Genomic DNA, 12,746 nt, shown 5'->3' on the forward strand with positions numbered 1-12,746 from the left:
AGGTCCTTTTACCCCATGTAGTTGGGGTTATTTATATAGGAGGGCTTTAAACAGGTCAGTGTAATCTCCCCTGGGGTCCTGTTCACTAAGACATGGCTAGCACAAGCGCAGGCTTAGGAAGGTATGGTATGACTCTGATGCTTAGGATTGACGCTTCAGCTTCTAATCTTATTTCAGACATTAATCTTGGATTAGAATATGAATTGTTGAGGGAGAGTTTCCTGAATGTACATTAAAACTTATGGCTGCAGCTTTCTCAAACTTTGATGTCATTTACAGATATATAATACAGGGGCCAAATTGGAGTTACCACCCGGTTACTGCATGGCCCTTACGGTAATTTTAATTTTGGTTCGCGTCCGTTATATATATTTTATTTTCTGACACACAGCAGCTACGCGTGTCAAGTGGAATTTGACGCACGTAGACCATTACTACCCGGTTACTGCGTGAGACCTTACCGCTAGGTCAATGGCTTGCGTAAGGTCTCAGACCCAAATGGGCGCACGGCAATTTTCATTTTACCACACTTCCATTTTCGGCAAAAAAAAAAGTGATTTTTTGTAGGTGCGCTAAAAAATAATTCTGCGTGCACCCAAAACACATCTCTACACTACCGCAGGCCATTTTTCAGCACACCTTTGGAAAAGGACCCCACAATTTGCCATTTCCTATTTCTTAACAAGAGGGCAGTGAAGTAATATGATGAACTGTTTGCTCCTCTCAGCTTTCCCCCAGCACTTTGTCTTTAATTCAGCGTGCACAAGGCACCTCTAATCCTGTCTTTCTGTTTCTATTCTGCATTTTTCACTATGTCCTTTCAGTCCGTAAGATTTGCCTAGAGTGGTTTAGACCAAATTAAAAATAGAGAACATAACGGTTGTAACCTTATGTAACAGGCCTCTTTTGTTAGAATGCCAAAATGTGCAACGTAGGCCCCTAAAACGAACTCCAGTTCTGTACAAAGATATACAGGCTTCACAAATGGTATTTTGTGAAATACACACGTTCAAAATACATACATTCTTCATGCTTATGCCTCCAGAAATCTTTTCATACAAATCATATAAAAGTAAGCACGCTTTTTCCATTTGCATTCTTTTGACTCTCATATGCAGTCACACAATTTTAAAAAACCCCTCTTCTGAACATAAAACAGGGCTTACATGCAATTAAAGCTTTATAATATTACCCCAGCATAGATTCCAGTTATGCAGATTATAAATATTGTAAATATTTAAATAAACTGATATTAGCAATCCAAGGCATAAAAGGAACAACAACAAAAAGACAAAGCTGTAGCCTTGATGGGAAAGTTTCCAGCAAACAGTAACTAGTATTCATTGAGGGGCCCTTTTACAAAGGTGTGTAAAGGCCTATGTGCATCCAGCGCACGCCAAATTGGTATTACTGTCCAGCTACCACGTGCCCCGGGTGATAATTCTGAATTTGTCTCATGCCGAAAACACAAGGTTTTTCTACTGTGTGGCGCTTACTCGGCGGTAAATAGCAGTGAACGTGTGCTGCATGCCTACTGCCCAGGTAGCATGTGAGACCTTACTGCTAAGTCAGTTGCAAAGGTCTGTTCTGAAGACAGTCTGCTACTTGATCCTGTTATCCACTTCAATAATTTTGTCAAACTGTGATCCAATAATTCCAATTGCTCACCAAGAGCAGCACTTGACAAATCAGAAAGTGGTGATTCGAGAGAATTTATGAAACTCTATATATGTAATAGAGAACAAATTTCTTTGAGTAAGGATTGTTTTTTGAATAGAAACATCTAGCACCCTGTTGAAAATTCAGGGTTCCTTTTACTAAAGTGCATTTAAACAGTTACAGTCAAAATCTGTATATACCCCTGGATTCTGTATATGGCGCCTCGATTCACACATAACTTAATTGGTGTAATAAGGTAATCAGCATTTTTAACAGCATGTAACAAGCAATAATGAGCATTAATTGGCAATAATTACAGTTTATGTGCAGAAATTGCTGTGTATTCTATAAAGAACTGCGCCTAAATTGCAAAGCACACAATTCAAAATCAATGCACGTAGTTTAAAAGGGGCATTTTTTGGGGGGGTGCGACAAGATGGCGTCGTGAGCGGATGTGTTGGAAGTGAGCTCTGACCCTTTCCTTCCAACTAAACAAATTCCTGGTGCTATGCCGCATACTAAGCGTAAGGCGACGCTCCAAGGGATTCCCTTACCTTCGGGAATGTCTACACCGATAGGACAAGGACTCGAGTGCTTCTTTCCCGCTCTTTCTCATAGAGGCGGTGTGGATTCCTTGATGGGGGGAATTGGTGAAGCGATCCCCCCGCTGGAAGCTGAAATATCTCTTTCCCCGCCATGCTCGACGCCTCCTCTGTGCCCTGCAATGATTGCCAGCCGCGTGGGGTCTACTCTGGAGCCCGGAAGGGGCGATTCAGAGAGGCCTATAGGGGAACGCGGCAGAGCTGAGACAACAGCGATTGCAGGACGAGACACAGAGGTAAATCTGGATAGGATTTGGCGGAAGCTCTTAGACATTGAGAAAGCCTTGGGACGCTCCTCAGAAGAGGTAAAATCTTTAAATTTACACGTGAAAGAAGTGAAGGACTCCCTGGATATGGCTAAGCAAGATTTTTCCACAAGAATTGAGGCCTTACAGAAAGAGACTAAGCAGACTGTAGATTTCAAGGTGGCTGTGATTAAGGATAATTTGGATATCAGAAGGAAGATTGAACAAATGGAGAACTATAACAGGAGATTGAACTTGCGTGTTTTAAATTTTCCTAGACTGTTGGGTGTATCCCCAATTGATATGTTTGTTAGATTTTTGAAAGAAAACTTGAATTATTCACAGGAAGTAGTTCCTCCATTAAATAAGATTTATTACATACCTAGCACAATGAAAAAGTTGAAGGAGAGATATCAAATGATTTACAAAATGTCACAGCTATTTTGGAGAAATCTATAGATGATGCAAGTGAAAGAGGGACGCTGTTGTTGTCCTTTGTTTTTCAGCAAGACCTGAATGCAATTATGAGATTATACTTTAAATCAACTAATCATATTTTTGCAGGTCAAAAGATTTGGCTTTACCCCGATGTGACAAAATCAACTCAAGAAAAAAGAAAAATGTTTCTTTCTATGAGGTCAAAAGTTGTTGATAAAGGGGGAACTTTCCTCTTGGCTTATCCGTGTAAATGTCTCATAAGGCTTAATCAGACAAAATATGTTTTTTATGTTCCTGATCAGCTTAAATCCTTTCTGGAAGTAGAACAGAGTCAGAGTTAAAAGAAATGTAGAGAAATACGACTCCATAATTTTGGAGAAATTATTTGATAATTTGATTTTTGTTAAACTTCACTAATTCCTGCCCCCCGTTTTTCTTCGCCTTACTAGGCTTTGAGGTCTAAGTAAGCCAGATTGTATTGGATTGTAAGTTTGAAATGATTATATCTGTATGACTATTATGGCTGTGTTTAACTTGACAGTTTGTTATACCTGTTAAAGTTTAATGCAAATAATAATAAAAATTATTATATAAATAAAAAAAAATAAATAAAAGGGGCATTTTTATGGGTGTATTTATGGGCGATCCAAAATTTCCATGCGTAATTACAGAATATGGGTCAGTGCGCCTAAATCTACGCACACAGATTTACACCGGGTTTTTATTGGCATAAATGGACACACATAGATGTAGGCGCTATGGTATCAACTAAGCGTATTCTATACACTGCACCTAAATCATATAGAATACAATAGAATATGCTTAGTTCCAAATGGATTTTTTAGATGCCATATATAGAATCTGGCCCATAGCACAGAAAATGATGGTGCGGAAAAAACGCACTTAGTACTATTCTATAAACTGTGCCTAATGTTAGGCTCGGTTTATAGAATATGCATAGCACCCAGACCCGTGACTAAATTTAGGTGTGACCATTTACACCAACTAAAACCTGGTATAAATTCCCACACTTAGGCGCAGATTGGGTATATTCTATAACACTGCGCATAATTTCTAGAAACACCCATGGCCCACCCATACTTCTCCCATGGCCACACCCCCTTTTGAGATCCATGCATTAACACATCACCTTTTTCAAAAGCTGGTGTAAATGCTTGTGCCAATGTTGTATCTCCGGTATTTGAGTTTCTGTGCTGTTAAATGTTTGTTTGTGATACTGTTTCATGGTAGTTCTGTTATTAGGTTTCAATTTACTGTTTTCAAGTTTACCTCATTTAATGTATTTATTCTTGTTTTTGATTATTTTGCTATTGTTATGCTGTTAACAAGCTTGTAAGTTTTATGTTAAACTGTATCTGCTGTACACCGCCTTGGGTGAATCTCTTCATGAAGGTGGTTAATAAACCCCAATAAATAAATAAATGGCAGTTGGACACACAGATCCAAGTAATCTATAATATCACACCTAATTTCTGGGAATGCCCCTAACCCGCCCATGTCCCTCCCATGGCCACACTGCTTTTCGAGTTGCACACTATGAAATTTAGGTGCTTACATTATAGACTAGGTTTAGGGCAGATGCATGCATAACTCCTAATTAATGCCAAATAACTCTAATAATTGTTAGTGCCTAATTGACTAGTTTACATGTGCATCTGCAATCTGCACCCTAATTTGGACGACCTATACAGAATCTGAGGGTTAGTGCACAGTACTTACAGTACACTAATTGTCACTTGTGAAGTTAGCAGGGATGTGCTTATGGCCTCCTCAAGGGGATGATTTTAGTGCATCTGTGCTAATTGCAAACAGCAGCAGCAGGAAAAAGTCCATAGTCTTCTATTGAGATAGCCATGGGAAAAGCCACTGCTTGCCCTGGGATTGGTAGCATGAATGTTGCTACTGTTTGGGATTCTGCCAGGTACTTGTGACATGAATTGGCCACTGCTGGAAACAGGATACTGGGCTAGATGGACCATTAGTCTGACCTAGTATGTTCTTCTATTCTGATTATGCCCCTAGCAATTACCACACAGCTTTTACATTTACTACTCATTAATATTTGCTGTTTAAGTGTAATAAGTGCAGAAACTTATCCCACTTTAATAAAAATAGCCCCTTAACTTTGTATGTTCATCAGCAGTAGTTGCTTTTTTGTCCTTTAATTACAGGAGTGAATATTTGTATTGTTAAAATGTAACAGTGTTTGCATTAGAAGAGTAAATCTATATAAATTCTCACTTCCAACGTTCTGAAGCTCACTGTGTGGCAGGGAAACACAAGTCCCAACATTCTAGATTTATGGTGGTGTAGATCGAAATTTGCCCATGAGTGTTTGCCCCGCCCTTGCATCAAACGTGATGACGTCGAGGGCGGAGCAATGGCACTCAACCAATCGCTCCGCCCTCGACGTCATCACGTTTGACGCGAGGGCGTGGCATACATCGATGTACACCACTAAGAGCCAGCCCCCCTCTGTCCTACATCAGCTTACGCCCCCCCCAAAGTCAACGCCCCTCACCCCTACAACCCCCCCCAAGTTACCACCACTACCACCCTCCACCCCCCCAAATGTTGCCACCACTCCCCCCCTCCACCCACCTCCGAGGTCGCAACACCCACTGCTCCACCCTCCCCCCCCACAGTCGCCCCAGCCACTGCTCCACCCTCCCCCCCCAAACAGGTCGCCGCCGCTAACCCCCCCCCCCCGTCCTACATCAGCTCAGCGCCAGTACTCCCTCCCCCCCCCCCCCCCCGTCCGATACAAAAAAAAATAACCTGCAAAAATGATTTTAAAAAGGAAGCTAGGCACCGCAGGCAGCCATCTGTCTGCTGTGCATCCGCTCCTCCTCTCACCTCTGACGTCACTGTGCAGTGTGCTCCTCCGGGGTTCTTCTCCAGGGACAGTGACATCAAAGGTGAGAGGAGGAACGGATGCACAGCTGACAGCCGATGGCTGCCTGCGGTGCCCCGCTTCCTTTTTGAAAGCATTTGGGAAGACGGGCTGGCGGGGGTTGGGGTCCCCCGCCAGCACAGGTACGCGACGGCGGCTTGGGAGGTTTGGCCGTGGGAAGGGGGTTCCAGAGGGTCGCGATACTGGGGGTCAGGAACTCCGGGGGGCGGCCTGAAATCGAAGGAAGGAAGGGAGGGAGGTGGGGTCTGGAACTCCGAGGGGGGGTCTGGAACTGGGGGGGGGGGAGGGATGGAGGGGTCTGGAACTGGGGAAGGGGGGGACCTTGCTAGCGCCCGTTTCATTTCTGCCTGAAACGGGCCTTTTCTACTAGTGTATATATAAATGCATATGCCTTAATTTTCCAAAGCCACATATTTCTAGGAAAGTTGATCTGTAATATGTAAATGATCTGATAGTGGTTTGATGGATGTTAGTCTTCCATCCCCATTTAAAATATTTTTAAACTATCATAGCAGTAATAGATGACCTACTACAGAAAAATAGCTTTGAGACACACCCCATTCATTTTAATTCAATCTAAAACACTGTTGCCCTTTTAAGAGAGGACATCCCTGCCTTAAAACAAGCTGCTGTTGTGTGTGTATAATGCAATTTTCTGTGTCATCTTAAAAATTAGATCGGACATAATTAAACTGTTATAGCTAGCAGAGCCATCTTTAAAGGACTCCTTCAGGACTGTAGTATGGTTCAGTCAATTGAAAATGGCCAGACCATTAGTATTCATGTAAGATCGAATTGCTAGTTTTATGAACCCATTTATTCTTGACCCAAGCCATTTTAAGTCTTATACAAATTCAAAAAAAAGTTATTTGTCATGTGGAATGAGTGCTTTCCAATCTATCAGCCATGCTCACAGTTTATAAACTATTTCAATTTGTTTTATCTTTCTGCAAAATTAAAAAAAAAATCAGTGAGAAATAATTTTAAATAAACTTGTTTCAGATCAAACTAGTAAAAAAGGCCCGTTTCTGGCACGAATGAAACGGGCGCTAGCAAGGTTTTCCTTGGAGTGTGTATGTTTGAGAGAGAGAGCCAGAGTGAATGTGCGGGTGTGTGACAGAGTGAGACTGTCTGTGTGACAGTGTGTGTGTGAGAATGAGAGTGTGTGACAGGGCCCCCTCTCCTGTTCCTAATGCCCCTCACCCCGTTCCCTCCCCTCCTTTTCCTCCTCCTTCCCACACTTTGGGTTCCTTAAGGCTTTCAAAAGTCTATGTAACCCCGTGGCCCTAATGCCCAGTATCCGGATACCCCACAGCTTTCCTCCTCACCCCTCCCCCAAGATGTAATAGTTTCACGTCCTTCATTTTTTAAAAAAGTGTCCTATCTACCCTGTGTACAAATGCCCGGCATTCAGATTGTGTTCCTCTCGTAAATTTTCATTTCTTTCATTCATTCAGAACTTGCCCCCCCGCGAACACTTTTGGTTCCTTCACTCTTTTAAAACTCTCCTATCTACCCTGTGTCCTAATGGCCAGCGTTCAGATTGTTTTCCTTTCCCAAATGTTCATGTCTTTCAGTCGTTCAGAACTCCCCCCCCCCTCCCCCCATTTAACAATTTTGGTTCCTTCAGTCTTATAAAACTCTCCTATCAACCCTGTGTCCTAATGGCCAGCACTCAGATTGTTTTGCTTTGCCAAATTGTCTGTCACTGATGTCACTGAGGTCAGTGCATGCCTGCCTAGCAGACCACTTCCGGCAGGCACGGTCCCAGGCACATCCTGTTGGAGGTGAGAATTATTATATAGGATTATTTAAAATGGCAAAACTGAATATGCTATTCAACTCACTAGGTGCTTTTTCTTTATAACATGATGGATGGTGGCTCAGAAAAAAACCTTTTTCCAAATGTCTCTGTTGTCTATGGGTTTAGACCAGTGGGACATATTTTTTTACTTGTAAGTGTCGGATAAGTCTCCAAGTGAAACATCTTTGCGTGAGGGCAATTCTTACATTACTGTAGGTTCCTTTTCTTCCATAATGTCATCAAGATCTTCCCCTTCATTCTCTGTTTTATGTTGTTCATTTGACTTGACATTTTTGTAGGAAGGTGGTGATAACTCTTAATATAGGTGGTATCCTGGCACAATTGAGATTAGGCATGTTTGATCACTTGTAATAGTAAAAGCTCATGACTTTTCCATCCTTTGTTTTGTTTATGTTTTGTATTTTCTTTTATATTTTTCAGAGTAAATCGTCTAGAAAAGGCTTTATTCGAACACGGTGGTGTATTAGTGATTGGTATGTTATAACCAAATTATTATGGCAATCTGTATTATATAAATGTAGAATGTCTGCAGGAAGCCACAAAAGTACAATAGATTACACATAACTTTATATAAAAAAAATATTAAAGACTGAGATAACTGATAATAGATTTCATTAAATGTAATTTAATCATGTATACTTACCATTTGACTTGTCTAGAATAAGATAAATATTTGTGAGACATGGAAATTTAAATTATGCACTTATACTGAAGAATATTTACTTGCCATTACTTACATATTAATAACATTAATGCTTCTATTGATATAACTTCTTAACACTTTTTTTCCTTTCTCTCAAATATCTATACAACATTAACTTTTCATATTCTTAGTGCCGTTTGCTCCTCCCCTGGTCTTGTGTGTGCTGTCCTATCTTAATGGCAAAAACATAGTTGCTATATCACTAATTATAGTCAGTCTTCTATTAATTATCTTCCTTTTCATTTGCTTATGTGGTCTATATCTTAGATTCTGGGCATTTGTTCACCTTTCAAGCAGTTTTACATCCAGTATAAATGATATGAATTTCGGAAAAGTTTAGCAGGTAGAATGCAGTCATTGTGTTAAATTATTGTCTCCCTGCACTTTGCTGAGCACTATCGAGTGAACTTACTCTGAAGAGGATAGGAACAAAAGGGGAGATCTTACTAATTTAGCAGACTACATTTTTGGTATGTCAGCTGAATCAGAAAGAAACAGAAATGTAGATGAAGCTCTTGATATCAAGCTGAGACAATGATCCAGGCAGAGGCGTAGTTAGGTGGATCGCCAGGGGAGCGCCGCTCCCCCAAATGGACTTCTGACGGCAACGGCGCCTATTTTTTATGCGATCTGTCATGTTTAAATTAAGCGCTGTCGGCAGTCCGCTCTTGCTCCCCCCACGCCCTCAACCTTCCAAATCCAGGCAAATGGCTTACATGATCATTCTCACTATGTCGCTCAGAGGCGATCTTCATGGCTTTCTTGGAAAATTTTCAGCAGGTGAATGAAGCTTTCTGTAAAGCACTGAAACTGCTGATCTTCAGTTTTTTGTTTCATTGCTGCTGTTGCCATTATGGGATTTTTCTCACCCTTGTAATTTTTAATACTTTTACACTATTTTTCTAGTGCTGTTTTTATCATTTTCCACAGTTGTGTCTCTCTGGATGTTGACATGATCCTATTTCTAGGCTTGGACTTTTCTGAAAATGGCCCTTGGGCTCTTCTAACTTCTAGGAAGAAATTAATTTAAAAATCATACGGCTGAAAGTGGAAGAGGCTGGACATCATCAGATCTCATCTTATAAATGGCACCTAAAGTTAGGTCCCCAACTTTCAGCACTTGTTCTAACGGATGTAAAGCACCAAAAGGGACTGAAACAGATCATCATGCAAATACGTGCCAAGTTATAGGATAGCACCTAACTATTGTCGCACATAACTACAAAGGGAGCATGGCCACGGAGGGGGGCATTCTGGAAAATTGTGTGCAGTTTTATAGAATACCGCGGATGTGTGGACAACTTGTGCACCAGATTTTGCCAGTTTTCAGTTGGCTAAAGTCCTTACACTCAAAATTGGTGCCCATGGCTATTCTATAAGGAAGCAATTTACTCAATCTGGCCCTCTGTCTCTCAGGTTTGAAAATGCTCTTAAAATGTATTTTTGTGCAACAGGTGCAGAAGGTTCCCTAGTAGAGAAAATTTCAATTTCTAATGAACTTTTCCATCATGAAGTTTATTCAGGTGTGGCTTCCTTTGCAACCTATATTAAAGCCCTTGCTTTCACTCTCAACCCCCTATAATATCGTAGGCAAAAGCAATTTAATTAGCTTAATTAAAAGTCTCCTTTAAGTCATTCAACTCATGTGTTCTCAAGTATCTGACCTGTCATTTGTCTATTTATTTTAACCTACAGAGGGACCAATGCAGACAGTATGTGTTAGACGGTTTATTGAAGGGTTCTAACCCAAGGTAGATACAGTTTTTGCCCAGTACAGTAAACAAATTATATGCAAATAGGACCTGTGCAGAACTTGTTTGCTGATCGAGGAGAGCACACTGAATGTGTGCTCACAAGATGTTGCGTTAAGGGTATCTAGTGCTGTGCAATATCTGAGGAGAAAAACTAATAGGCACACATTTGTGCATGTGCTGGAATGCTATTCTGTGCATAGAATGTTGGCCAGTATTTGTCTAGAATAGCATTTCACACATGTGGTGATGTGTACAAGTGACAATTTTTTCTACTTAGACCTGTGTGCAACTTTAGCTACCCTTGGCACAGAACTGTCATCTCCTCTGTCCTTTCTTTCCTTCTTTTTTTTTTAACCCATTCTCTTCATGGAGGCCATGAAATAGTTGCGGGTACTGTTATGTTCAAACAAATGGCACTAAGTCCTCAGAGATGCTACTGCGGAAGAAGGAGCTAAGCCTATGTTTCCACTGTCGTGGTGTTAATGCTCCTGTGTGTTCGGCCTTAAAGTTTTCTGTGCACCTTTCTGCATAAGGGCAGAATAGCTAATATCGTGGACCCACAAAATTGTGCACAGACATCATGTAAACCCCGAGCCAATGTCTGCACACTTTTGCTGCATAGGCCCTAGAGTGAGTACACTTCAGGCTTAGTGGCTTGGCCATCTTGCACAGAATTTGATGTGCCAACTCATCCTGCTTTTCAGTCTGAAGCAATATTAGATGTCTATCTAGATTAATCATCATTTCCTTCCATCATGCACATAAAGCATAAGCTACCCTTCGTATGCTGAATTTTAGAAGAGCTCTCATCTTCTATTTAAAGTGCAATAAAGCTTTTCAATATCAATTTATTGTTTATATACCGCAAGGGTTCACCATGGTTTACAGTAAATCAATAGGCAATATTCATAGAGTTACAACAGTGTGTCGGTATGTCTTGTATATGAGATTGTAGCCATTTTCTAGACGGTATACAGAGGTATTTACAAACTGTTTACTGAAGGTCAGTAAGACAGTAATTAATTTGCTACTAGATATAACAATTTTATTAAACTATATTCTTTGTGCTTGTCCTTATTTGAGCATACAAATAATTTAGGGCAAGCAAGCTTTCTCTGCTACCTTGATAACCATAATGAATAGAGGAAAAGACTTCAGAAAAATCCACGTCAGCTGGTCTTACTTATAACAGGGCTGCTGACTACTCTGCTCTATGTGGCCAAATATTAAGCTCACACTGGCGAGAATCCTCATTAGTCTAAAACCTCTAGCGCACTAGCAGTAATTATTTTTGCATTTTTTTTCAATTTTTCTTATACATGCTGTGCAATATAAGTACTAAAAAAGTACTTAGCTGTGGCTGTGCTGGAATAGTAGCGAATGTCCGCGCCCAACAGCAAGCTCCTGTTTCGCTCTATGCTTCTTAAGGAGCCGGACCTTACATCTTTTCACAGCTTCTACAACAATGAAAACATATTCTTACTAACGGTTATCCCTCCAGAGAGGAGAACACTCGACTATCACTGCCTACATGGAACCGGTAGGTACCTTCCAAAAGCCACCAGCTGATTCAATCATGGCCGCTGATACTTCCGGATTATTATCTACCAATCCTAGCAAGGGATCATTTAAAGAGCTAGAAGACACTCTAACTACTTACTGTTTAAAGGAACGTCGTCCATTCAATTTTATTATTGAGACCTTGAGGTGTTAAGGATGTAATTTATAAATCCAATGCTGTTCTCTTTGTGTCTGATGATGATCCCCGCCACGAATATGGGCGGGGATATGATCTATCGCTACACACCTAAAATCTTCAAATTTGTGTGAATATTCAACACTGTGTTGTACCAGAGGAGCTTCTACTAAGCTGTATTTCAAATTATGGTTATGATCACTTAGTCTATTTTTTAACATACGGGTCATTTTACCTACATATATTTTGCGGCACGGACAGATCAAAATGTAAACCCTATGATTCGTTTCACAATCTGTTGTGTGTCGTCTACTGGAGTTTGAAAAACATTCGTCAGTAACATCATCGGGCAAAATATACATCTAGTACAAGACTTATGGCCCAATTCTACTGATCTCTCAGGGGTGTTAACTTTGTCTTGAACCAACTCTTTCAAATTTGGACCTCTAGTGTACGCTATTCTAAGCTCTTGTTTGATAAACACTGGATGAAGTTGTATAATTTTCCAGTGCTTCCTCAGAACCCGTACTGCATTCATAGTCCCCTGCATATATCTGACTTTATTATGGGATAACCCATAATAAAGAGGATGAGAGAAATTTGCAGACCTGCGTGGTCAGATATATGCAGGGGACTATGAATGCAGTACGGGTTCTGAGGAAGCACTGGAAAATTATACAGCTTCATCCAGTGCTCACAGTTTTAGTGCATGCTAAAAACATGAGCGCACCTTAGTAAAAGACCCTTTCAGTTTGTGGAATGTTTTTTGCCACAGTTGATTGACTTGTTTGAAAGACAGTGAGGAGTCTAGGGTGACTCGTAGTACCTTGGATTTTTCCTCCACTGGTATAGATAGGCCAGGGGATAAGGTTAGTGTATTTGGAGTGTG

At 40.8% G+C, this 12,746-nt stretch overlaps 1 protein-coding gene and 1 long non-coding RNA gene across 2 annotated transcripts in view; one reads left to right on the plus strand and one right to left on the minus strand.

Annotated features, from left to right (window-relative positions):
• The window catches only part of INPP5A (inositol polyphosphate-5-phosphatase A), a 778,463-nt gene that overhangs the window by 432,111 nt on the left and 333,606 nt on the right, over nucleotides 1–12,746 (plus strand). The window contains exon 7 of the mRNA XM_030202993.1: nucleotides 8,125–8,177. Within this exon, the coding sequence (XP_030058853.1) occupies nucleotides 8,125–8,177 (53 nt within the window). The remainder of the gene's footprint in view (nucleotides 1–8,124; nucleotides 8,178–12,746) is intronic.
• LOC115470089 lies at nucleotides 1,370–11,636 on the minus strand. Its single transcript, XR_003942120.1, has 3 exons — nucleotides 11,626–11,636; nucleotides 3,867–3,871; nucleotides 1,370–1,453 (listed from the first exon to the last, which is right to left on the minus strand). It is a non-coding gene; the product is annotated as an uncharacterized LOC115470089 (long non-coding RNA).

Source organism: Microcaecilia unicolor, chromosome 5 (assembly GCF_901765095.1).
Source record: "Microcaecilia unicolor chromosome 5, aMicUni1.1, whole genome shotgun sequence".
NCBI classification, from domain to species: Eukaryota; Metazoa; Chordata; class Amphibia; order Gymnophiona; family Siphonopidae; genus Microcaecilia; species Microcaecilia unicolor.